General features: G+C 48.9%; 2 protein-coding genes across 2 annotated transcripts in view; both read left to right on the forward strand.

The window, feature by feature from the left end:
- EXD3 (exonuclease 3'-5' domain containing 3) overlaps window positions 1–25,854 on the forward strand; it is a 685,344-nt gene that overhangs the window by 653,840 nt on the left and 5,650 nt on the right. The gene's annotated exons all lie outside the window — the stretch shown is intronic.
- NRARP (NOTCH regulated ankyrin repeat protein) lies at window positions 2,745–7,053 on the forward strand. The gene has a single exon (XM_005295928.5). It carries the CDS (start codon window positions 3,462–3,464, stop codon window positions 3,804–3,806), a length of 345 nt encoding a protein of 114 aa, XP_005295985.1. The 5' UTR covers window positions 2,745–3,461; the 3' UTR covers window positions 3,807–7,053.

Here is a 25,854-nt window from a genome sequence, read left to right on the forward strand (position 1 = left end):
AAAAATACTATTTCTTTTGTTTATCATTTTTATAGTGCAAATATTTGTAATAAAAAATAATATATACTTTGATTTCAATTACAACACAGAGTACAATATATATGAAAATGTAGAAAAACATCCAAAATATTTAATAAATTTCAATTGGTATTCTATTGTTTAACAGTGCGATTAAAACTGCAATTAATCGTGATTAATTTTTTTGAGTTAATCGTGTGATTAATTGACAGCCCTAATGAAAATCCTCTACAGCAACATTTCAGCCATTGAAAGCTCCATATAAAATGCCCTCAACTAGTTTCACTTGAGCTCCAAATACAGCTCCAAAGCAGGCCTGGCCTGTGCTTCCCTCATTGCATTTGCTGTTAGCTATGTCTGTAGTGTAATGTTGCTCAGAAACTCGATCTGATTTTCAGGTTTTTGTTTGCTGAATCTGTATATTAATTAGCATTGGCTCCGGCTGTTAGTCCATGTTATCCACCTGGCTATAAAGCACTGATGGACGCAGGGCCAACAGTCTGTATGCATATGTCTTTTCTCCAGGTTTTGGCTTCGCTGATGCTGTTGTTTGGAGGAGGGGTCTGTATGAGGAGTCATGCTTGCAGTCTGCTCAGATATTTATGCAATCATAAATTTTCTTCCCCTTTCACTGACTGCAGCCCCACACTGGAAGTTGAGAGAATTCCCTCACAAATCTGAATGCCAGCAGGACTATTTCAAAGGGGACACAAGTTGTAACATGCCATACGATGCAAGAATGTGTATCTTGTTTTGTAAACTATCAAGAATTATTTCTTTTTAATTTCCAGCAACCACAGGACAAGCCATAAACTGTAAAAAAAACTATAAAAAACTAAGAGGAAACCTGATGGCTGGAGCTTGCTGCTGAAAAATGTATTAGAAAAGGCGGAGTCATTAATTTAAAAATATGGGGCTAGATTCTGCTCTCAGCTACACAGGGAGTACAATGCAGTGTTCCTACACATTTTTACCCTGGAGTTTGGGTGCTTGGCACTTCCCAGGATCAGGCACTTACATCAGTCACATAGCAGTCTAACTGAGTGCAGAACTCGACCCAAGTTTAAGACAAAGGTACATCTCAAAATTGCCATTACATGATATAAGGAGAAGTGATACCTTTTATTTGTAGAGAAGGAGTGAGGCTTTTAAAAGCACTAAACATACTGATAGCTAGCTAGCACTGTCAGAAGGAAGGAGGATATGGCTTTCTTACATTTTTACTATCCTGGTGAGTCCTCCTCAAATTAGTTGCAAAACCTCCTGTTTCTCCACCCCCAGCATCTGTTCAGTATCCATATTCTTAAGGCATTTTTGCTTTTATTAATATGCTCAGAGATCTCACCCTGATTTGGGAGTGCTCCAAAGAAACCAGAGTAATCACAGGATTCGACTGGATCTTGTGCAACAGCCTATCCTGGCTTTTCCGGGGCTAAGAGTTTCCTTACTTGTAGTCTCCTTAATGACCAATCTTCAGCCTTTCCCAGATGGTTGGTTTTAGAGGATTGGGAAATAATATATTAGTAATAAATTGGCAGAAATTCCTTAGTTGTATTAAAGTCCACCATCTGAATCTGACTGGTAGTCAAGGCAGCCTCCCCTTTCAGAAAAGACTAGGGTTTGATTAATTATAAGGAGCTGATCGGGAGATTATGACAGGCAACAGCAACAAAGGCAACCCCCGCCACCCCCCCAGCTAAAATACTGTACAAGTCTGTGGTTAAAAGGAACCCATTTCCTGCAGTGATCAACAGAGGAGTGAAACGAAGAGATTGTCTTGTTTTTCTAAATAAATGCCCCTCCCCCCATTTTTGTATGTTAAAAACTGTAGACCTGTTTATAATTGATGTTGTGTGTCACTTACAAATCTGCTCTCTATTTGTTTAGCAAAGGCTGTGCTGGGTTTGTGGGGAGAATTATTACAAATCCCCTTGATGTTTTACAAAGGAAGAAAAGCAGTTCAGGATCCTAGTCCGAGTTTTTGCCTCTTCACACTGTAAATAACTGACCCCGGGTCACATTGCTTATCCACTTCACCCTTTGTAGGCTGTTTCCTTGAGAAGCACAGAAATGCAGAGCCTTCTGGTTTCCATTTCTGTGCACTAGCGACCCCTACCTTTAGAGAGCGCAATAATCCGACATGGTTTGAATTCTTTCCACGTTGATTTCAGATCAAGCGAGCTGTATTGGGTATTTCCAAGTACATAGGCCACGGATCCTTTGCATTCGGAGGCACCAAAAGGAAAGCACGACGTGTATGTAGATCAGAAGGCAAAATAGTATTGCACTCTGCACGTGATGGTCTTTGGAGCTTAACAGGCTTTACATTCCCCTGTCACCAGAATCAAATCTACAGAAACCAGGAATTTCAAGCGCTGTATTTCTGTCCCAAACAGCATCTCTGGCTGTTCCGAACTGGTCATGGCAACGTGTGGACAAGAGCGCTGCGCAATGCGTACACCCCAACGCCTGCGCTCCCCCGGCTCAGCTCCCCACAGGGGCTAGTTACGGGGGACGGTGGGTTTTTTTTTTTTTTTTAAATGTCTCAACATTCCATCGATCACCGCCCCTCCCCCCAGCGTGGTCCTGGGGGAAGAGGGGTAGCTCCGCCCTCTGCAATGTATCAAAGTCCCATCCCCTATCCCCCCCTTCCCCGTTGGGTGAAATCCAATCACCGTCTTTCCTCCCCGCCCCTGTGGATACGAGGAAGCGTCACAGACGTGCTATTGTTATGCAAATAAAAGGCTGCCTAAAAGGAGCTGCCCAGGGTATCCTGCCCTCTAAAGACGCCCAGGGAAGTGGCTGAGGGGGGATTCGCCCTGAGGGAGCACTAAGGAAAAGGGGGGGATCTGCTCCAAGACAAGAGCCCCTCTCTGGGATAAGCACAGCAGCTTCCCCCCATCTCCCCCTGGCTCCGGGCACAGCCGCAGAGACTCCCAGCACCACCTCTCCCGGCCAGGAACCAAGCGAGGCAGCCGGGCTCCAGCTGGATGCGCAGCCGGGGCAGATAGCAGCAGCGGCGGCAGCAGCAGGGCGCTTGCCGGCCGCCAGCCTCACGCACCCTGGGAGCCGCACGGAAGCTGCTGGGCCGCGCTCGGCACGGGGCGCGGGGGGGCGCGCAGCCGTACCGCGGGGGAGCTCGGTGCCCGGGGAGTCTCTTAGCCGGGCCTGATCCGATCCGCCAGCCCCCGAGCTGCCCCGCGCCCCGGCCCCCCGCCAGCGCCACGCTCGGATCTTTGCTGGCTTCCATGAGCATCCGCGCCCAGGGACTTGTCCGGAGGCCGCGCTCTCAGCCGCAGGGTGCACCGCTTGCGCGCCGAGCCCCCGCGCCTAGCTTCGGGCTCGCGGAGCGCCCGTGCCGAGCTGGGTGAGGCGGAGCGGGGCACGGAGACCTGCGCCCACCCGGCACCGCTGCGCCCGGATCCAGCTGCCCGGCCGCGGCCATGAGCCAGACGGAGCTGTCCACCTGCTCGGCCCCGCAGAGCCAGCGCATCTTCCAGGAGGCGGTGCGCAAGGGCAACACCAAGGAGCTGCAGTCGCTGCTGCAGAACATGACGAACTGCGAGTTCAACGTGAACTCGTTCGGGCCCGAGGGGCAGACGGCCCTGCACCAGTCCGTCATCGACGGCAACCTGGAGCTCGTCAAGCTGCTCGTCAAGTTCGGCGCCGACATCCGCCTGGCCAACCGCGACGGCTGGAGCGCGCTGCACATCGCCGCCTTCGGGGGCCACCAGGACATCGTGCTCTACCTGATCACCAAGGCCAAGTACTCCGCGGGCAGCCGGTGACGCTGCGGCCGCCGGGGCCGGGCAGTGGCTCCTTGTCCCGGGGAGCGGCGCGCTCTGCAGGACAGGCTGGGCTGGCGGCGTGAGCCCCCCGGGGCGGGGACAGGGGCCGTGTCTGCTCCGATCGCTCTGGGAGCGGATAACCCCCCGGGACACGCACACGGCTCCCCTGCCCCACGCTGGGCGCCCTGCGGACTCCAGCCCGGTCTTCCGCAGGGGCCGCCCTGGGCCAGCGTGCTGCGCCCCGCGGGCTGCGCCAGGTGAGGCAGGCGGGGCAGGACCCGGCCCTCCAGGAGATGGGGGACCTCTCCAGGGGCGGCTGGGCCCTTCCTCACCCCCGGCTGCTTAGCCCGGGACAAAGGTGCCTTCCTAAATCGAGTCCGCTGACACGAGCTGCGGGCGGCCCCGCTTTGCCCCTCCCCTAGGTGAGGTTAGCCGGTGTGCCGCTCCTCGGTCCGGGAGCAGTGACTGACCCGCCTTGGGCCCCGGCTGCCAGACACGCCGACTCGGGGCGGGCAAAGCAGCCGCATCGCCGGACACAGGGGAGAGGTGGGGGTTGGGTTGATTGTTTATTTTTGTTTAAATGACAAAGCTGCTTGGACTCCATGTTTTTTGCAAAGAAATCTGGGGGCCCACAAAGATTTTACTGAAAAACCATTTAACTGCTTTCAAAGGGGTTTTGTCTTTCAAAGGTTTTTTCTCCTACTGTAATTTGTTTTCTATTTTTTTTTTTTTGCCATCTACCTCGGCTGCGCTCACAGTATTCATGGTTTCAGTCAGAGATCTGGTCAGATGCTTTAAAATGCACTCGCATTTTCCCCTCCCTGAACTCTCCCTCCCCCCCCCCATAAATTTGGTGGCTTGTCAGTCCCGGGAAGCTGTCCCCGATTTTAAAGTACTCTGGCTCAGAAGTGAAGTCATTTCAGCATTTTTAACAGATCAAAATGTAATTTGTTTAAAAGCAATCGGTGTTTTTTTTTAATGCAAGTTCTAAACTATAGCATGAGCAAAGGTTCTGTCTTTCATGAGTGGGGTGGGTGGCTAAGCTGACCTATATATTTCCCTGTAGCAAAGAGTGTAAAAGTGTCTCTTTTGCAGTCTTCTCCCATTGTTTTTACACAGTAACTGATCTTTAATTTTTGAGGCTCTATATTGGAATATGACACACTATTTTCCCCACCTGATCTCTCTTCTTTTTTTAAATTTTCTCTTGAGTGTATGATCCAGCCTAGGCCTAGGCATGCTAAAATCACAGGAAAGACAGTTGATCCTTTTATATTTTTCTTTTAAAAGTATAATGCTGGTGGGATTAGGAAATCCTGGATTTAAAACAATAAAATAAAAGTGAAATGAAATAAACTCTAGAGGCAGAGGAATTGCTTTTGCACAGAAAAAGAGTGTGAGCGCCCCCTGCAGTCTAGGAGGAAAGTTTCAAGAACAACCTGAAAACTACTGAGAAATAGTTTGGGATTATTTTTTTTATTTTTATTTTTTTTTGTGAAACTTGGCTAACACTTCTCAATGCAGAATGATTCCATCTGACTTTATATAAATGAAAGGGAGGAAGAAGAGGAACCCATCTTAAGCTGCATTTGGAAGTGACTGCACATATAATTGCAATGCTGCTTTTTGTTGCCATGGCACAATAACATCCATTTAAAAAAATGCAGAAAAGTTCCGAAGTCTCCTTTCCACTGTTGGTCTTTATCCCTCTATGTTTGTCTGCACTAAAAACCCTTATCACTGCCATCTCCTTGCTATCCTCTCTTATTCCCCTTATCCAAACCATCACAATTAAAAAAATAGTTATCTACTGGGTTTTTTTGTTGTGTTATAACTATTTATCATATATGTATATATTTGTGGGTGATGTTTGTGTGCCTGGTTTTGTTTGAAGCTATCTGTGAGTGGTTCAAAAGTACGGTTTGGAAAATATGCATTTTTTCTAGTCTTAAAACTAAACTTGAGTCTGCCATGGTTTTTTGTTTTTTTTTTCATTGCACTGAATATTCTGCTTTGTCTATGATGGTTTCACCTGCAGTTTTTTCTATCTTAAACAATTTATATGATTAAAAAGCTCCAGATTAAAAAAAAAAAGCCCTTTGAAAGTGTCTATTGTTAATGCTGTAATTTACAAGGAACTTCTTAGTTTGCAAACTTTCTCTGTGAGCATTGAAGATGGTGTTAAGCACTTTTGTTGGTGCTTCTCTGTTATAGGGGGGAACAATATCTTTTCTAATGAGGTTTTATTATAGTTACCAGATGGTTGCACATTTTTTTAAATAAATGGATTTGCCACAATGATATGTCATAACATTTATGACATAATATTAAAAAAACATAGTGTATTTTAAAGCCAAGTTCTAGATTGATTTTTTTAAAGAAATCTTGGTTATAAACCCAATTCTAAAGGGAGTTCTGTCCAATGTTGTAAAGACAACATAATGTAACCCATATTTATATTTTTATAAAATACCTATTAAGACTGTGAATCTCTTGTGTGAATTGCTAAGTGAGTTTAAGAAAAGTATTGTTCCTCTTCAGCTTCTTGGAGCTTTAGGCATGATTAGAATTTGAAAATTGTACATTGGGGAAGGGGGTTTGCTCTGAAATTGTGCGTTGATGTATTTTTGCATCACTTTTTTTTTAAATTTTATTTTACTGAAAAGCTGCTGCCTTTCCTAGTCCCTATAGTTTCAATTTTCTATGCAACCCCACAAACCCCATATATATATATATATTATTTTTTTTTTGTTATCCTGAGAAATAAAAGGGATGCTGATTTATTCAAATTTAAATGAGGTTTTTTTCCCCCCTCTTGTTTGGCTCATAGTGCTGCTGACCCTTCATGCCAAAATGGGGAGTACAAGAAAAAAGACAGGTTGGGGGAGGCTCTTTTGTGCATGACTGGTCACCTTTTGGCAGTCATCTTTGTTATTATTATTTTTGTAAGAAGAATATATTGATAATGTCAGTGAAATAAGCAGACATTGAAGCTGATGCACAGATTGCTCCAGAAAGGAGTTTTTCTGTAGATTTTTCTCTAGATGCGAATACCTTTTTTAATTATGTTAATTAATGTTAAGAATTTTTAGGCTTATATTGAAGCTGTATGTGGGTCACTATATGATCATTTCTAACTGGATAAAGTCTGTACAGTACAGCATATTCCTGAGTGTATGATATAGACTTGTAGCCCCAGAGTGAGAAATTTATAAATAAATTTTTCATTGATCTTTTTATAAAAAAACCCCGTGGCTTTTTGGTTTGTTCTTTCCCACACGTACATCAGTGAAGCTACAGTCTTGGTAGTGACAACTCCTCATGTGCCTGGGACAAAGGTATTGCTCCTGTCCAGTGTTAAAAACGTTGATCAGAAGCTTGTGTTGTACACTGCCTTTCATCCAAGTGCCCTTGAATGTATTTGAAAACCCGGACCATGGAAAGCCAACACAGCTGTTGAACTCTGGAGTAAATAAAGATTTGTGAAGTGTTTCCAACCAACGGAGAGTGGAATAAATCTCAGGCTTGTAAATGCTACAGGATTGTACTCTCATTTTCTGACAGTGAACTAGTTAGTTTCGCTCTCTCTTTAAATCACATGTTGCATTTTCCTTTGTGCTAATTAGTCCTTGAATATGCTGGTTTAGATCAGGATGATGAGCAAATACTGTCTTCCTCTAGCCATGGCTTCAATACAGTTATATCCCCTAGATTTGAAATCCCATGTCTGAGTTATTAATCCACTGTCTCCATTCATTTGTATAGAAAAATAAATATAGCCGCCTTCTTGCATCAAACAAACCCCAGAGGTGTCATTCAGTGGTTGCAAGGCAGTGTCATCATTCAGTCCCAGCATCTAGGTTCTGATCCTGCGAGGTGCTGGGCATCCTTCGCTCCCACTGTGAAGTCTATGGGAGCACCTCCTGGATCAGGCTAATGGGCTTGTAGATATTCCCCATCACATTGTCCCTGAGCCACACAGGCTGATGAGGGTGCTTTAGGTTACACTTTAAGTTGCTGGGTTTAGGGGGTGAAGTCACTTCCTGAGTAGAGTGTTTGGGGTTTCATGTGCTGAAAATAAAGTTAAATGGGAAAACCCAAGCTCTGTGGCAATGTGTGACAGGGGTAAGCTACCTGTGCAGCTGCCCTGCCCAGCCCCTCTGGCCTTGTAGGGGCTCAGTATTCTGCAGGAGGCTCCGCTGCTGCTCTGTGGCAAGCTCTGTTCATGTACCCTTCTAGATAAAGGCTCTTGTTACTGGAACTGTGGGCCCGAGCTTACACCCATTGAAGTCAGTGGATGTTTTGCTGTTGATTTCAATGGGAGCAGGATCGGGCCATACATCATGCAAAGCATAGGACCCTACTCTGAACATTCCCAAGGGCTGGTGGAGATTAACTCCAGGTTTGGGGTTGCCCCATCTTTCTATAAATGCCTAATCCTGCACCCATGGATATCCAGGGGAGTTTTGCTGTTGGCTTCAATGGATGCCGGATTGAGCCCCAGGCTAACAACTTTGGACCCCGCACATAGGCTGGTGAGAGAGCACTTCCTGATGTGCATTACCAGAGCCCTGAGCGTCGTTTGCCAAAATGTTAGTAACCCTAGCAAGCTGACTGCCCAGCTGCGCTGGGAAACGTTTGGCATTGTCTGGGTCACATCTGTGTGATACCAGCCTGGATGCAGTACTGGTGTGATACCAGCACGGGCTGATATGCCTTATGAAGTAAGACCCTGTCCGTTTTATTTAGACACATATTTCAGTTAAATGCCAGAAACTGCCCAGCTCCCTCTAGAATGCTGCCAATCCCTTGACTACAACAAGCAAATGATTTTTATTTTGAAAGCTGCATATAACTAATTGCAGCCCAGGCTTCAGCCTAGAGCAAACACTTATGAACCCCTGAAAAGGGGTCAGCCCCTTAACTCCACTGCTTCGCTCCCAGTGGGCTCCCATAGGCTGTCATGGTGTGAGGTTAGCGTCTTCCCTGGGCAGGAAGAGTGGAGAGAGCAGCATTCTTTTCACTTCCGAGTTGCCCAAAGGCCCAGCACATGGAGGTAGGATCCCACGCTGCGTTTGTTGTCTTTGCTCAGGCAGTGTTAACAAGGAAGACGATTGCAGGTTTGGCTGAGTCAGGACCAGGCCTTTGCTTTTGGAGCATTTTTCATGATAATTTTGCTGGCACTGAAAATGTCTAATTACAAACCTCACAGCACTTAGAGGAGGAAAAATAGCTGTGTCCACAGGTAATTAATTTCCTCCAGAGCTTCCTACCTTAATGAGGCTTGTTCTTGCAATGGCTCCTGCATGGGTGTTGTCTCTTGCGCTATTGGGAAACTGATCTATGCTGAAGAGTAACATAGAAAAATGCCACAGGTCATTCCAGCTGGGTGTGTGTGGAGTCATCTACAAACTATTAGGGCCCAATCCTGCTTCCATTGAAGCCACCCGGAGTTTAGCCAGCCAAGGGTCAGGTCACTAGCAAACTGCAGCCTGCAACAGCCTCAGGAGCGGCAGGTGAGGTGCGCATGCAGTTGTGACTTAGCAGTTGCAGCTGCTGTCTGCTGTTTACACACAGACTGCTTGCAGCTTGCAGCCCTTGTGTACGGCTGGGGTGGAAGAGCAGCACATCAATAATCCCTCTGTTTTTATCGGGAAAAATTCTTCCAAAACCATCAGTCATAACATTTTGTCTCAATGCATTTGTATTGCACAGGGCTCTGAGCAGCAGGCCGATTCGGTGGGGCTAGTGCTTACAGGTGGTAACTGGACTGTGAGCACCTGGGAAGCAGCAGCAGTGGCCAGGCTCAGGTGCTGCTCTGCTCTTGAGCTATTAGACACCCCCTCTACTCCCCCTCGCAAAGGGGCTGAGGCCGGATCTGGTGAAGCCTAGCTTAGGCGTTCCAGGACAGCGCTTTCTCCAGGTCCAGCCTTCTAGGGGCAAAATAGTAAAGAATCCAAAGTGCTTAGTGTGCAGGAGAGGACGATGGCGTGTGACATCCGGGGGCAGCTGGTGGCCCTTCTGGCCTTAAACTCTATGACTCTGACCTGCGTCTCAGCTTTATTTTGAAACCTTAACAAATCCAAACCCATGGGAGCCACTGTCACTAGAGCAGACACATCAGTGGGAATAGGCTGGAAGCCTCTCCAGCACAGCGCTCCCATTGGCTTCACAGAGAGCGCCAGGTGCACAGCGCTTGCAGAACTGGCTTCTGCCTTTGGTCTTACATGCTCCTGTTTGTGGGCGAGAGCCGAGAGCTCGGCCCAGAGCCTAAGCACTGGGTCGAATCTGTACCAAACCGGACACCCGGGACTAATGCTGCATGCTTCATAAGCTGAGCCACTCAACAATCCCACAGGCACAAAGGGCATTTTCCCCATTACAGCGGGGGAAATGGAGGCACACGGAGGCCAAGGCACTAAGCCCACGTTGTAATCAAGGCTCTAAAAAACATACCCAAATCCAACTACTAGCCTACTTCGCATCTCACAGCCCATGTAGACTGCACTGCTGTCCCTTCTGGAGTGTGAGCAAATCTGACCTGCCTTGCATGGACACTGCCATAGTCACTATCCAGTGCCAGTCAGAAATGTCATGTGAGTGTATAGCTGTGGGCCAGTGCCATGGTTTTCAACCTTTATCCACCTGCAGACCCCTTGGAAATCGTAGACATAGTCTGTGGACCCCAAGGGGTCCAGGGATCACAGACTGGAAAACCACTGGCCTTGTGTGCTGATCATAGGATCAGCTCTAATCCAATCCTGAGCTCCCTCTATGGTCTCAGGCACAGGGTGACCAGATGTCTCGACTTTATAGGGACAGTCCCGATTTTTGGGTCTTTTTCTTATATAGGCTCCTATTACCCCCCAGCCCGTGTCCCGACTTTTCAGATTTGCTGTCTGGTCATCCTACTCAGGCACATCTTTCACATACCCCTTCATGCCTCTGTCTATAACAGTCAGTTTCCTTATCCTGGCTTCTAGTTATCAGCCATAACCTTTGCTCTGCCCTCACTAGCTCCTCTCTGAGAGGCACAGCTGACGAGGGTACACTGGGATAAGTCAGTCAGAAAAATAAATGTTAAAAGCCCAAATGTCCTATAAGGCCAAATACTTCAGGCCAAACTCAGCCATGGAGTTATTTACACACTGGCCAGGGAGTCTCCACTGCTGTCTTTTCTATGCTGAGCACCCAGAAGAGTTGCTAGTGGAAGTATTGGCTGGCCTATTTTACCTTCCACCTTCCTGCGCTCTCCTGCTAGCTGCTTTTCCTGCAGCTCCCACGGTCTTCAGCTCCCTTGGGAGTTACTCCATTAACTGTAATTGGAAATGGATTTGGCTCGTCAATTCCCTGGTACCATACAGAATAATAGAATATCAGGGTTGGAAGGGACCTCAGGAGGTCATCTAGTCCAACCCCCTGCTCAAAGCAGGACCAATCCCCAACTAAATCATCCCAGCCAGGGCTTTGTCAAGCCGGGCCTTAAAAACCTCCAAGGAAGGAGAATCCACCACCTCCCTAGGTAACGCATTCCAGTGCTTCACCTCCCTCCTAGTGAAATAGATTTTCCTTAGACCTCTCACACTGCAGTTTCATAGACTCATAGACTTTAAGGTCAGAAGGGACCATTATGATCATCTGGTCTGACCCCCTGCATGCTGCAGGCCATAAAACCGTCCCTACCCCTTCCCTGGACTCTGCTGTTGAAGTCCCCAATTTGAGACCATTGCTCCTTGTTCTGTCATCTGTCACCACTGAGAACAGCCGAGTTCCATCCTCTTTGGAACCCCCCTTCATGTAGTTGAAGGCTGCTATCAAATCCCCCCTCACTCGTCTCTTCTACGGACTAAATAAGACCAGTTCCCTCAGCCTCTCCTTGTAAGTCATCTGCCCAAGCCCCCTAATAATTTTCGTTGCCCTCCACAGGACTCTCTCCAATTTATCCACATCCTTTCTGTAGTGAGGGTCCCAAAACTGGAAGCAATACTCCAGATGTGGCCTCACCAATGCCAAATAGAGGGGAATAATCACTTCCCTTGATCTGCTGGCAATGCTCCTCCTAATGCAGCCCAAAATGCCATTAGCCTTCTTGGCAACAAAGGCACACTGTTGACTCACATCCAGCTTCTCATCCACTGCAATCCCCAAGTCTTTTTCTGCAGAACTGCTGCTTAGCCAGTTCGTCCCCAGCCTGTAGCGGTACATGGGATTCTTCTGTCTTAAGTGCAGGACTCTGCACTTGTCCTTGTTGAACCTCATCAGATTACCATATATCTTATACCACTGTAAATCTCACCTCTGAATCCAGTGCTTTGTAGCTCTACAGCCAAATCAAGGCGGTAAAGCTCAGCTGTTCAGTGTGGCAGTGTGTCCAATCCTGCAGCCCCTACTCACCCTCCAGTGGCATGACCTGTGTGAATAAGACATAGAACCTTTTCAGGCAACAAATATGAAATTGCACCAGTACATGATAAGCTACGTCACATCTCCTGCATCTGCATGGGCAAGAAATTCAGGAGAAACTCACAATATCATGGGAATGTTTTGCATCTTGCTGTAGAGATGGCAATGGAAGAGAATACAATGTAATCACAACTGCAGGAGTGGAAAGTTGTTTTCTAGACTATGTTGCACCGCTTTAAGGAAAAACACAATCAGGCGCCATAAAAGATTTTTCCTCTATCAGAATTATTAGCAGAGGTTTCACATGGCTACATTGATTTGCCGTCCTCTGCTCTACAGAAACCAAATCCAAGAAATCTAGGAACTCCACATGTTTTTTTCTCCCCCTTTCTATTTTTGTTCCAAAATGTCTTTGTTTCGTGTCGTAAGCACATTCTTCTGGTATTTTTGTGCGTCCCTGGCTGCATGTTATTGTCCACTGGCCACATTACGTAGATTCTGCTGTTCCAAGAGAAACCAAAGAAAGAATCTGAACTTTCAAGTGTTTCCTGCCATTGTCTCTTGCTTTTGTTTGGACTACTGACTCCAAAACAGATGGATCAGTCTCCCCAGTCCTCAGGGGTGATGGGAAGTCAACATAGCCCACAGCTTTGTCTTCTGTTAGATTCCCCTTCATTTGTCAAGCTTAGACATCAGGGTTGAATCAAACAACACATATGGGGGGGGGGAGGGAGGAGGGGGAAGGGAGGTGGGATTTTATTTGAATTTCAGGGAGCTTAACACAGTAAGTAATGAATGAGAAAGAAAGCCTGTGAGAGAGAGGGGAAGGTCTGTAATCAAAATTCAGCACATTTTAAATAGATGCTTTGTTGGGAGTTTGTATGACTATGATAATGCACCAGACTGGAGATCAGAATAGGAGTTACCTTTTTAAAAAACACAATTGACTACTGTTTAGGGTGGCGGGGAGGAAGAGGGTTTAAGTACAGAAGTTCAAGGCAGCTATGTTTGCAGGCTTACGTTTTTGCCTCTGCTTCTCTATGCCTTCAGCAATTAATCCCCGTGCTTGGGGAAATGCCCACCAGGTGGGACTAGTGGAAAATGTGACAGTTTTGCTATTGAGCTACTATGAAAGTGAGACCAAAGGCTCATGGAGCTGGTGCTTGGAGCGCAAAGGGTGGGTTCATATTCTGCACTAGGACCTGAGTGAGCTGAGCCAGCTTGGTTTCATCCTAGGCCTCATTTGTGAGGAGCCCAAAATCAATTCCAAATGGGACACTAGTTCTCAGCTCAGTTTTCAGTTCTTTCCTGAGAAAGGCCCAAGACCAAACTAGGTAGGGAGTCCTGGGGGGAGGGGCTCCCAGCCTGGACTCCCCTGCCAGTTGCTAACCTCCCCAAAAAGTTAAACCCCGTGTGGAGGAAGTCCAAGAGACACCAAGCCTCAGAGCTTCCTTGACACACAGGCCTAACCACAGGGACATCCCATACTGTCCCAGTACATGCCCTCCCCCCAATTCCAGTTCACCACACCACTGCCTTCTCCTCATTCAAACCCTTCCTAAAACATCCGTGTTGCTACAAGGCCATCAACAAGCTTAGCTTTGATAGGGTTACCATATTTTGTGCCTCCCAAAGGAGGACACTCCACGGGCCCACGGGCCCGCCCCAGCCCCGCCCACCGCCCCACCCCAACTCCGCCCCCCCAAAGTCTCCGCCCCCTCCCCTGCTTCCCGCGAACATTTGTCTTGCGGGAAGCCTGAAGCAGGTAAGGGGGAGTGTGGGGGGAGGAGGCGCGGCCCAGGCTGGTCCCGGCCCTGGGGTGCCGGCCCCGGCCCTGGGGTGCCGGCCCCGGGCCCGGCCCCTGGCCGACCACCCCCGGCCTGCCCAGCACTGCGGTCCCCGGCCCGGCCCCCAGGCCCCCGGCACCGCACCGCCGGTCCCCAGCCCGTCCCCCGGCACCGCCGGCCCGTCCCCCGAGCCCCCGGCCCAGCCTGGCACCGCCGGCCCGGCCCCCGAGCCGCCGGTGCCGGCCCCGCCGGAGCCCCCGAGCCCCCGGCCCGGCCCCGCCGGAGCCCCCGAGCCCCCGGCCGAGCCCTCGGCCGAGCCCCCGGCCGAGCCCCCGAGCCCCCGGCCCCGCCGGAGCCGCCGAGCCCCCGGCCCGGCCCCGCCGGAGCCCCCGAGCCCCCGGCCCGGCCCCGCCGGCCCGGCCCTGGAGCCCCCGGCCAGGCACCGCACCACCGGCCCGGCCCCGGAGCCCCCGGCCCGTCCCGCCCCCCCCCCCCCCCCGATTTTCCCGGACATGTCCGGCTTTTGGGGCTTTCCCCCCGGACGGGGATTTGGAGCCCAAAAAGCCGGACATGTCCGGGAAAATCCGGACGTATGGTAACCCTAGCTTTGAAATTTGATGCAGGTTTCTAACCATCAGAGCAGTGAAGTTCTGGAACAGCCTTCCAAGGGGAGCAGTGGGGGCAAAAAAACCTAACTGGCTTCAAGACTGAGCTTGATAAATTCTATGATGAATTGCCCTCAATGGCATATGGCCCATCTGCGACTGCTATTAGCAAATATCTCTAATGCCCGGAGATGGGACACTAGATGGGGAGGGCTCTGAGTTACTACAGAGAATTCTTTCCCAGCTGTCTGGCTGGTGGGTCTTGTCCACATGCTCAGGGTCTAACTGATCACCATATTTGGGGTCAGGAAGAAATTTCCCCCCAGATCAGATTGGCGGAGACCCTGGGGTTTTTTTCACCTTCCTCTGCAGCATGGGATCACTGGCAGGTTTAAACTAGTGTAAATGGCGAATTCTCTGCCACTTGAAGTCTTTAAATCATGATTGAGGACTTCAGTGATTCAGCCAGAGGTTAGGGGTCCATCACAGGAGTGGGTGGGTGCAATTCTGTGGCCTGCGCTGAGCAGGAGTTCAGACGAGATCAGGGGTTCTCCCAACAAAAATGTTGGTAGCCTCAGAGTGCGGCCACCAACTCTTGCTGGGGGTTGCTCTCACCATTTTTTCCTAAAATATGTAATTAACTTTAGGAAAAACAAATAAATATGCACATATACGTGCCCAAATCATTGAAATTTATTTATGTAGGATATTTTTGCAGACTCAGTATTAAAAATAATGTACAGTTGTCTCTATTCTTTACTGGACCTAAACTAATAGAAACACAAATAAGGTGCTTTGCACATTCCTGTCTTTTTTCTTGTTGTTTCTTTTGCTTTTTTAGTTGCTTTTTTTTTTAAGACTTGCTAGAGAGTACGTCTGCTGTGAAAAGTGATATTAACAAACATACAAATATCACTTTTCACAGCAGACTTACTCAGTCCCGGCAAGCCTGGGGACAAATTAAGCCCTGGATGGGGAGGTGGGTACAGAGGCAATGGGGGAGGCAGCGAGGGCCATGGTGATGGAGGAGGGGGTTGAGACTGGGGCCAGAGCCTGCCACCGCGCGGCCAGGGAACGGAGCCCAAAGCCCCACGGCTGGAGCCTGCTGCCCACCACGCAAAGGCTGAATCCTGACCCCACTGATCCTGGGAAGGCGAGGAACTCACTGGCTCCCTGCTCCTCCAGCTTTTGTCTCTCCAGAGGGGTGCAGGACCCAACCACTCCCCCCTCCTCCACATCACAGCCCAGGCAACTGTGGCCGCAAGAAAAGCCCCTAGTACGCATTTGAGAAACACTGTGATCATGATGGTCCCTTGCGGCCTTAAAGTCTGTGACTCTAAAGAGTGAGCTAATTTGCTATCAGCTTCAATGTGCATTGAAACATGCACAGCCCTAATACGTGATCGTATCCCTCTGACGTCCCTGTGCTGCCTCCCCCAGGTTGGTATTCTCACCCTTACCGCAGAGCTCAGATTAGCCTGGAAGCTCCTTGGGGCTCTGGGCTTGTTCTGGGCTGGGTCCAGCATGCTGCCAGGATCTGTATGAGCAATAGAAACAATGGTGACGTGAGACTAGGCTGGGACCGCCCAGATTAGGATCTGGGAATGAATTTGGAGCCTAAGAGGCATAATTGTTTCTCTGGTCTCCCCTTGCTCCAGTGGGGTGGGAATATGTTAGAGACCTTGGCCAGCTCAGCTCCACTTACACCTCCCCCTGCATGGCATTCCCTGCAGTCCTTCCCCCTTCTGTGCCATGATCCACGTAGCCCACACACGGCAGAAGGGGGTACCTAGTCCAGTCTTGCCCATGAGGGTGACTCATCACCATCAATAGGGTGGGAACACAAGCAACGCTTGGAACCCTTCTGGTCATTAGTTGTCATTCTAGGTAAAAGTTTCCCTTCCAGGCCAGGTTGTCAAGGTTTCATCCCAGCGGGGGGGCAGCTGCACGTTTCCCACAGGGACCTGGTCTAAAATCACAGGGTTCAAAGGGAGCACTGGGGCTCTGAACACATGGGCATGCTGGGAAACGGGTGCAGGAGACTCCAAAGCAGAGACTCTTCAGAACCAAGCAAGACCCAGATTCACAAACCAGGCATCTCAGCTCAGCTCACATTTTCCAGGCAGGCGTGTGCAGTGTCCGTGTCTGGCTCAAAATACTCTGCTAGGCTACTGCTCGTTCTCAGGCCTCATCCTGCAGTCTGACCCCATCATCGCTCCATAGCCAGGGACGGTTCCGGAGAGCCTAGTGTGAACGATCTAAGGAGACACATGCACATGCCCATACCATACGCTGTTGCAGCTCTCTGGGCAGATCCCTTCAGGGGCTGTGCTCTTGTGGAGCTGGAGTGCCTGCTGCTGCTGGGGTCTGTCTGCCTCGCAGTGCCCTTGCTTGTGGGCCCTCTCTGGAATTTGCATTTCCTTTCCCCACTGTACACGCTTGTTCTTAGTCATCTGGCCTTTCCCTCTGATACAAGTGACTGATCCAGCAAGTCTCAGTTGTACTAAGCAGAGTTCATGCTTATTGTGAGACAAGCCCTGGCTTATTTGCACCATCTTGCATGGGCACAGCACCAACATGTAGGCAAGTTTTGCCATAGTGCAATGGTGGGCATGGGGGATGTTTGGAGCCAGTTACAGCTCCCAGATTCTCTGCACATTTTAGAACAGTTGTGTGTGTGTGTCTGTGTGTGCGGGGGGAGAGGGGTAGCATCTTCCAGCTGAGAATAGTTGGATTGCAGCATTTTCCACTCACACCCCATTCTGCTCGGACATGGCCCCGGTGACATCTGCGCAGGGGCAGGGTCGGCTCCAGGCACCAGGTTCTCAAGCAGGTGCTTGGGGCGGCCGCTCCGGAGAGGGGCGGCAGGTCCAGGTATTCGGTGGCAATTCGGCGGAGGGTCCCTCACTCCGCCTGGGAGTGAAGGACCTCCTGCCGAATTGCCGCCGCAGATCGCGATCGCGGCTTTTTTTAGATCGCAATCGCGGCTTTTTTTAGATCGCAATCGCGGCTTTTTGTTGTTGTTGTTTTGGCTGCTTGGGGCGGCCAAAACCCTGGAGCCGGCCCTGCACAGGGGCAGCAGGGAGGGAGGTATAGGCACCAACTGTGCCAGCTTGCCATCCTTGAGGCACTTCAGTGTAGTTAGCCCTGCGTTGAGAGTACCAGCAGGCTGTGCATCACGTGTATATTGTATTGTATATTGTATATACTGTCACAGGTATATTGTATTGCCCTGGGCAGGTTTGCATTAGTGTATCTTGTTTGAACGGTGCCTAACCAGAGTGTGTCTCTGTAATGGCTTTCAGTTTGCATGTACATATTGCAACACAGGCTGTTCACCTCTGTAGCTAGTTAGACCCTTAGCAGTGGCCTAGGGTGAGACCTGCTCTCTGGATTTGCACGCTCTCTGTTCCGAACGCAGCCTTGGGCTCCACAACCAAGCTGAACTCTAACAACGGTAGCAGAGCCCCAGGTGTGCCCTTGTGCAGCTGGGAACGGGCGGGCAGTCAGGCCCTGCTTACCCTCCTGCTGCAGAAAGGGCTCCAGAATCATTTACAAAAGAAACCTGGAAGCTGTGGTCAGTGGGGCCCAGAGTAAGTCAAATGGTGACACGATTCACTATTTTAGCTCTGTGCATTGCAACAGAAACACCCAGTGAATGTGCTTATCCCACCGGCTCTAGCTACCTCCCTTGCCAGCCCAGCTCCCAAGTGTCCCACCTCTAGCTGCCCCAGTTCAGTGATGCAGTTGTGTATTGTCAATACAAAAATCTGCTGCCTGTTGATTACTGAGAATGGGCACAGCATCCAATCAGTGGAACCGAATACCAACCTACCCAGCCCCGAGCACCGGGCTCAGCTTCAGGTTTAATCTGCTCCAGACCTCCACTTTGACAGTGGAAAAGAACTGCCTGCACAATTTTCCATTGGCCACTGCAGAGCACCCCGCTCCACAGTGACCTGCGGGGGGATTTCAGTCCAGTTTGCCAGCGTACGCAGGGCCTAAAGGGCACAGATCTGGGCCCAGTGGAGCAGCAGCTTGTGCATGATCGTGTCCCCTACTGAATGTGGGATCAGTGCAGAGCCATTGCTCCCTGTCCCCCATTGCTCAGTACCATTGGCAGCCTTCTTTGAGTCTGCCTGCCTTTCTCGTGGGCAGGCTCCAGAATGTGCAGACCTTGCCCAAGTGAGTGTGCTCTGGCCTTTCCCCAGCCATTGTGTCCAGTGGGGCTCTCACTACATATGCTTTTCGCTGGGCCTTTCAGCCTCCATTTCTCTTTAGCCTGAGGAGGCTTCAGATGACCCTGCAGCCGCAGTCATTAGCAGGCAGTCCTAGTTCTGGTGGAATGTCCCTGTGGTCCTTGCCCTGGTCCTGCATCAGTGGTGAGGCTGCTTTTCACCTGACATATGCTTGGGACTGTTCAGGACTCAGGGCCAGGGGGTGCGCATGGCAGGAGACAGTGGCGGGAGCCAGGCACAAAAAGCATCCTCGCACTCAGGGTGCCTGGGATTAGTGGTGATCAGCTCCACAAAGGGCAGGAGGGACTTGGTGCCAGGGCCCTTTTGGCTTCCCCAGCTGCACTGGCGAGAGGAGCTGGTTGGCCATGCATGGGCTGACATGCTGCATCCTCTTTGGGGGTGTTATAGACCTGCACCCTCAGGTGCGCTAGGGGGCATGACATCTGCAGGAGCTCCCGCTGGGACAGTGCATCTACTTGCTAGAAGACACCCATCAGCACTGTCCTTGCCCTCTCCCTCCTCCATTGTGGGCTTCGAGTGAGACATATGGTGAGTGGCCTCTCTACCTGGTCGCTCTATTGAACCACATACCCTCCATCCAGCATGTCTTTCAGGTGTGCCAAGCTCCATGCTGCCCAGGCGGGGCTGGAGTGGGGAATCTGCTAGAGAGCTGTCCCCTTGAGAGGCAGCAGAGGTGAGACAGGCCCAGGACTTGTGCAATATAAGGGCTGGTCTGCTTTATAAAGTTAGGTTGTCTTACTCCCACACCCTGTGCGATGGAAGTAGGTCGACGGAAGCCGCAGTGTAGGCCGTGCTAGGTCAATGGGAGAATGCTTCTGTTGACCGAGCTACTGCCTCTCAAAGAGGAGGATTTCCTGCAGTGACGGAAAGTGATGTCTACACAACAGTGCTGTAGTGTTTCTAGCGTTCACATCCCCTCTGGCTGATACAGAGAGATGCAAGTCAATGCAGGGCCCAAGCAGCGACATCAACACCATCTTTATTATTATTTCTACAGCACCATTCATGGATGTACTTTATACACAAATATGAGAAACCTCAGTGGCAGGTGCCTTAGAAATATGATAGATTAGATTAGATTAGATTATTTTTGCACTGAAATATATCCACATTAGCAGGTGCAGGATTTGGCATTAATTTCATATTCACTCCATAAACATTGAGCTTCTCCAGTCTGAAACTTCACCCGCTAAACTCTCCTACTGCTGAGCTCCAGGACTCCCCTAGACCATCACTGGGTTTTCCCCAGCCAAGGAACAGCTCAATACCAATTACTATTAACAGAGACTTGGTGGGATAACTCACATGACTGGAGTACTGTCATGGATGGATATAAACTGTTCAGGAAGGACAGGCAGGGCAGAAAAGGTGGGGGAGTTGCGTTGTATGTAAGAGAGGACTATGACTGCTCAGAGCTCTGGTATGAAACTGCAGAAAAACCTGAGAGTCTCTGGATTAAGTTTAGAAGTGTGAGCAACAAGGGTGATACTGTGGTGGGAGTCTGCTATAGACCACCAGACCAGGGGGATGAGGTGGACGAGGCTTTCTTCAGGCAACTAGCAGAAGTTACTAGATCACAGGCCCTGGTTCTCATAGGGGACTTCAATCACCCTGATATCTGCTGGGAGAGCAATACAGCGGTGCACAGACAATCCAGGAAGATTTTGGAAAGTGTAGGGGACAATTTCCTGGTGCAAGTGCTGGAGGAACCAACTAGGGGCAGAGCTCTTCTAGACCTGCTGCTCGCAAACTGGGAAGAATTAGTAGGGGAAGCAAAAGTGGATGGGAACCTGAGAGGCAGTGACCATGCGATGGTCGAGTTCAGGATCCTGACACAAGGAAGAAAGGAGAGCAGCAGAATACGGACCCTGGACTTCAGAAAAGCAGACTTTGACTCCCTCAGGGAACTGATGGGAGGGATCCCCTGGGAGAATAACATGAGGGGGAAAGGAGTCCAGGAGAGCTGGCTGTATTTTAAAGAATCCTTATTGAGGTTGCAGGAACAAACCATCCCGATGTGTAGAAAGAATAGTAAATATGGCAGGCAACCAGCTTGGCTAAACAGTGAAATCCTTGCTGATCTTAAACACAAAAAAGAAGCTTACAAGAAGTGGAAGATTGGACAAATGACCAGGGAGGAGTATAAAAATATTGGTCAGGCATGCAGGAGTGAAATCAGGAAGGCCAAATCACACTTGGAGTTGCAGCTAGCAAGAGATGTTAAGAGTAACAAGAAGGTTTCTTCAGGTATGTTAGCAACAAGAAGAAAGTCAAGGAAAGTGTGGGCCCCTTACTGAATGAGGGAGGCAACCTAGTGACAGAGGATGTGGAAAATGCTAATGTACTCAATGATTTTTTTGCCTCTGTCTTCACGAACAAGGTCAGCTCCCAGACTGCTGCACTGGGCAGCACAGCATGGGGAGGAGGTGACCAGCCCGCTGTGGAGAAAGAAGTGGTTCGGGACTGTTTAGGAAAACTGGACGAGCACAAGTCCATGGGGCCAGATGCACTGCATCCGAGGGTGCTAAAGGAGTTGGCGGATGTGATTGCAGAGCCATTGGCCATTATCATTATGACTGGAAAAAGGCTAATGTAGTGCCCATCTTTAAAAAAGGGAGGAAGGAGGATCCGGGGAACTACAGGCCAGTCAGCCTCACCTCAGTCCCTGGAAAAATCATGGAGCAGGTCCTCAAGGAATCCATTTTGAAGTACTTGGAGGAGAGGAAAGTGATCAGAAACAGTCAATATGAATTCACCAAGGACAAGTCATGCCTGACCAACCTTATTGCCTTCTGTGATGAGATAACTGGCTCTGTGGATATGGGGAAATACCTTGTGGACATGATATATCTTGATTTTAGAAAAGCTTTTGACATGGTATCACACAGTGTTCTTGCCAGCAAGTTAAAGAAGTATGGGCTGGATGAATGGACTATAAGGTGGATAGAAAGTTGGCTAGATCATCGGGCTCAACGGGTAGTGATCAATGGCTCCATGTCTAGTTGGCAGCCGGTATCAAGCGGAGTGCCCCAACAGTTTTGTTCAATATCTTCATTAATGATCTGGAGGATGGTGAGGACTGCACCCTCAGCAAATTCACAATTACACTAAACTGGGAGGAGTGGTAGATACGCTGGAGGGTAGGGATAGGATACAGAGGGAACTAGACAAATTAGAGGATTGGGCCAAAAGAAACCTGATGAGGTTCAACAAGGACAAGTGCAGAGTCCTGCACTTAGGATGGAAGAATCCCATGCACTGCTACAGACGAGGGACCGAATGGCTAGGCAGCAGTTCTGCAGAAAAGGACCTAGGGGTTACAGTGGATGAGAAGCTGGATCTGAGTCGACAGTGTGCCCTTGTTGCCAAGAAGGCTAATGGCATTTTGGGCTGTATAAGTAGGGGCATTGCCAGCAGATCGAGGGACATGATCATTCCCCTCTATTCGACATTGGTGAGGCCTCATCTGGAGTACCGTGTTCAGTTTTGGGCCCCACACTACAAGAAGAATGTGGAAAAATTGGAAAGAGTCCAGCGGAGGGCAACAAAAATGATTAGGGGGCTGGAACACATGACTTATGAGGAGAGGCTGAGGGTACTGGGCTTGTTTAGTCTGCAGAAGAGAAGAGTGAGAGGGGATTTGATAGCTGCTTTCAACTACCTGAAAGGGGGTTCCAAAAAGGATGGATCTAGACTGATCTCAGTTGTAGCAGATGACAGAACAAGGAGTAATGGTCTCAAGTTGCAGTGGGGGAGGTTTAGGTTGGATATTTGGAAAAAATTTTTCACTAGGAGGTTGGTGAAACACTGGAATGGGTAACCTAGGGAGGTGGTGGAATCTTCTTCCTTATAGGTTTTTAAGGTCAGACTTGACAAAGCCCTGGCTGGGATGATTTAGTTGGGGATTGGTCCTGCTTTGAGCAGAGGGTTGGACTAGATGACTTCCTGAGGTCCCTTCCAACCCTGATATTCTATGATTCTATGAAAAAGTGTCACAGTCAGATACAAAGGAGTAGGGTTAAGCAGAGCCTAGTGTCCCATTGGGGAGACAGACTCTTCCCAGAGGGGTTTGGTTGCAGGATTGAGGCCTTAATTTATGCTGATCTAAAATGGGAATCACCTTTGATACAAATCCGAGATCTCACTTCTCCCCCTTCTATGTCTGGCCTGCCCCAAACACCGGCTGGGCTCCATGCAGCCTTTCCCAACTGGAACTTTCGTGATTTGTTTATTTATTCATTGATTTAATTTGAGCTCTAAACCCACCAGCATTTCATTCTAGGAACTCTGTTAATTACCAGTCTCTTAATAATCATTTCCCTCACCCAGGAAATCTCATTAAAAAGCCGATGACAAAAATAGAAAAAAAAAAAGGGGACAGTATATATTTTTTGTGGTACGTTAAAGGGACAATATCAAGATTAAAATAAACCATATATTTAAAACAAAATCCTACCTTCTGTTGCTAACACGTGAGTTGATTTAAGACCAAACAGATTTTGCTAGTCTGCTCTGCTTTCCACCATTTACTTTTAGAGGATTTCACTCAATCTGGACAGTGAACTAGATTGGTCAGGGTAGTCAGGTCAGTTTCATGTTTTGCATCTCTTCCATTGCATTCTCCATGTCTTGAGATGCAGTTGTGTTTAGGTTGCAGGCAAAGGATTAAACAGAACTTGGGGTGGGGGTGGGGGTGGAGGTGGGGGTGGGAGTGGCGGGAGGGGGAGGGAAAGAAGTTTTAGACCTGTCTTCACTCAAATCTTTTATTTATTTACTGAGAACATTCTGATTAGTTTCTCCAAACACCAGGCTAGATTCCCAGCTGGTGTAACTCACCCTAGCTCTGTTCACACCACCCAAGGCTCTGGCCTTCCCTTATTTTGGTTTAGTTACAAAAAATAAATTAAAAAATAAAGACAATTAAGAAGACAACATTGTGGGACTATACTACTTGACAGCATCCTCCTTAGTAAACAGGTGTGCTCAACCAGCATCTCTTTGGTATGATATAAATACCCAAAGGACAGGCAGATAAACAGATAGATTAGAGGAAGAATTTCATGAAGCTCTATTGAAAATGCATGGTGACTGTGAAGAAAATACACCCCTGGAATGATTTCCCTCTTCTGGTGTCCCCATATTCACACCCCCAACCAGGAAAGAGGTGACGAAACAATAACAGTACAAAAGGCAATGACACCAGTGTGACACGACGCCCCATATTCTTCACAGAGATATTGTTATGATAGGAATATGGCGTAACTAAGATACGTTTTATGCAGGCTGGGTCACGTGATGTATCATTGGAAAGGTTATGATGTACTGACTATGATTATCCTATTTGTATGCAGGTATCATTTCTGTATCTGCAGTTAGCAATATTGACTCTGTATCGACTACTAAAGTGTATGCACCTGGGGAACGCCCACCAGACAGTAGGCATCAGCCTGGATGGGCCATTAGGTGAAGATGCTAATCTTCCACCTTCCTGAGAAACTTCCCGGGATGCTGCTTCAGGGTCATGTGATCATGTAACCTGGTACTGGACCCCATCTTGACCTGCTAGTATTTTTCCACAAAAAGGGGTGGAGCCCAAACTGGAAAACAAATGAAATTGTGCAGATCTTCCTCCCCACTGAGGGGGGGGGGTGAATTTCATGAGCTGACGCCGTACAGATCTCGGTGCAGCGCCAGACAAGACAACTGGGGGTTTGCACCGCAGAGGGGGTGTGCACTTGAGTGCTGGGCAATCCCCGAGCTGAGTCTTCCCAGGCAGAGCTGATCTCAGTGCCTGTGTGTGCTGGAGGGGGCTTGAGGGCCTGGCTCAGCAGGACAGGGTGAGGGAGCTCAGGCTGGTGGAACAGACTGACTCAGTGGTACCCCAGTACACCAGGTGGCACCTTGGAGTGGGGGGTAACCCATCACAACCGCGTTTTCCCAAGAGCTCAGGGCCAGATTTCCAAGGGCTCAGTACCTATAATAAGAGCTCAGTTTTGTGGTGAACTCAGCACTGATGGGCACTCTTTGAAAAGCTGGCACTAGGTGGCTGTAAACCCTCCCAGGAGGCATTCTGCTGCCACAAGGCTCAGCAGACCAATGCTACGAGAGACCACCAGAAGCTTGCCGCTCCTTTGATCCAGGCCCCAGTTGTACAGGGCAGAGAAGGTGGGAGCAGCAGTTCATTGGTTATGGAATCGTGACAAACTTCTCCTTCCCATGAAAATATCCTCCAAATCTCTCGTAAAGAGAGACAGTAGTCACAGGGCATTATCCTTTGTGCCACACAGAGCCCGTTCTGCGTGCCAGCACAAAGAGAGAGAAAGTCAAGCCTCTGCAATATTCCAGCTTTATTCCTTCCTCCATATTTACTATCCTCCCTCATCAAGCACTTCCCGAAAGTGAGTTCTCCAAGTTCCGAGATCTGCCCCTGTACATCGTCCCATTGTAGTGCCGCCTGCTGGGAAGCTAATCGTAGCATCCCTTTTATCAAATTGATTGGAGAAAGCAAAATTAAAAATGAATATCATAACCTGCTTCCATACTTAACTTTCTATTATATCCCCATTAAGAGTGTGTGGGTGTATATGCATATAACATTTAACACAACTCTTTTTTTAAAAATTAAATAAATCTTAACTTTTGTCAAGGCTGGATCCCCACTTTGAACTTTAGGGTACAAATGTAGGGGCCTGCATGAAAACTTCTAAGCTTAACTACCAGCTTAGCTCTGGTTCGGCTGCCACCATTTCAATGGATTCCATTCCTGGGAAACCTTGAAAAACCTTCACCAAATCCCTGGTGAAAACAAATCCAAACCCCTTGGATCTTAAAACAAGGAGAAATTAACCATTCCCCCTCCTTCCTCCCACCAACTCCTGGTGAATCAAGATCCAAACCCCTTGGATCTTGAACAAGGAAAAATCAATCAGGTTCTTAAAAAGAAGGTTTTTAATTAAAGAAAAAGGTAAAAACCATCTCTGTAAAATCAGTATGG

The sequence above is a fragment of the Chrysemys picta genome, chromosome 18 (assembly GCF_011386835.1).
Source record: "Chrysemys picta bellii isolate R12L10 chromosome 18, ASM1138683v2, whole genome shotgun sequence".
Classification (NCBI taxonomy): Eukaryota; Metazoa; Chordata; order Testudines; family Emydidae; genus Chrysemys; species Chrysemys picta.

Excerpts from the sequence above, each read along its gene's own strand:
- NRARP (XM_005295928.5), top strand. The coding sequence starts at position 3,462 with ATGAGCCAGACGGAGCTGTCCACCTGCTCGGCCCCGCAGAGCCAGCGC.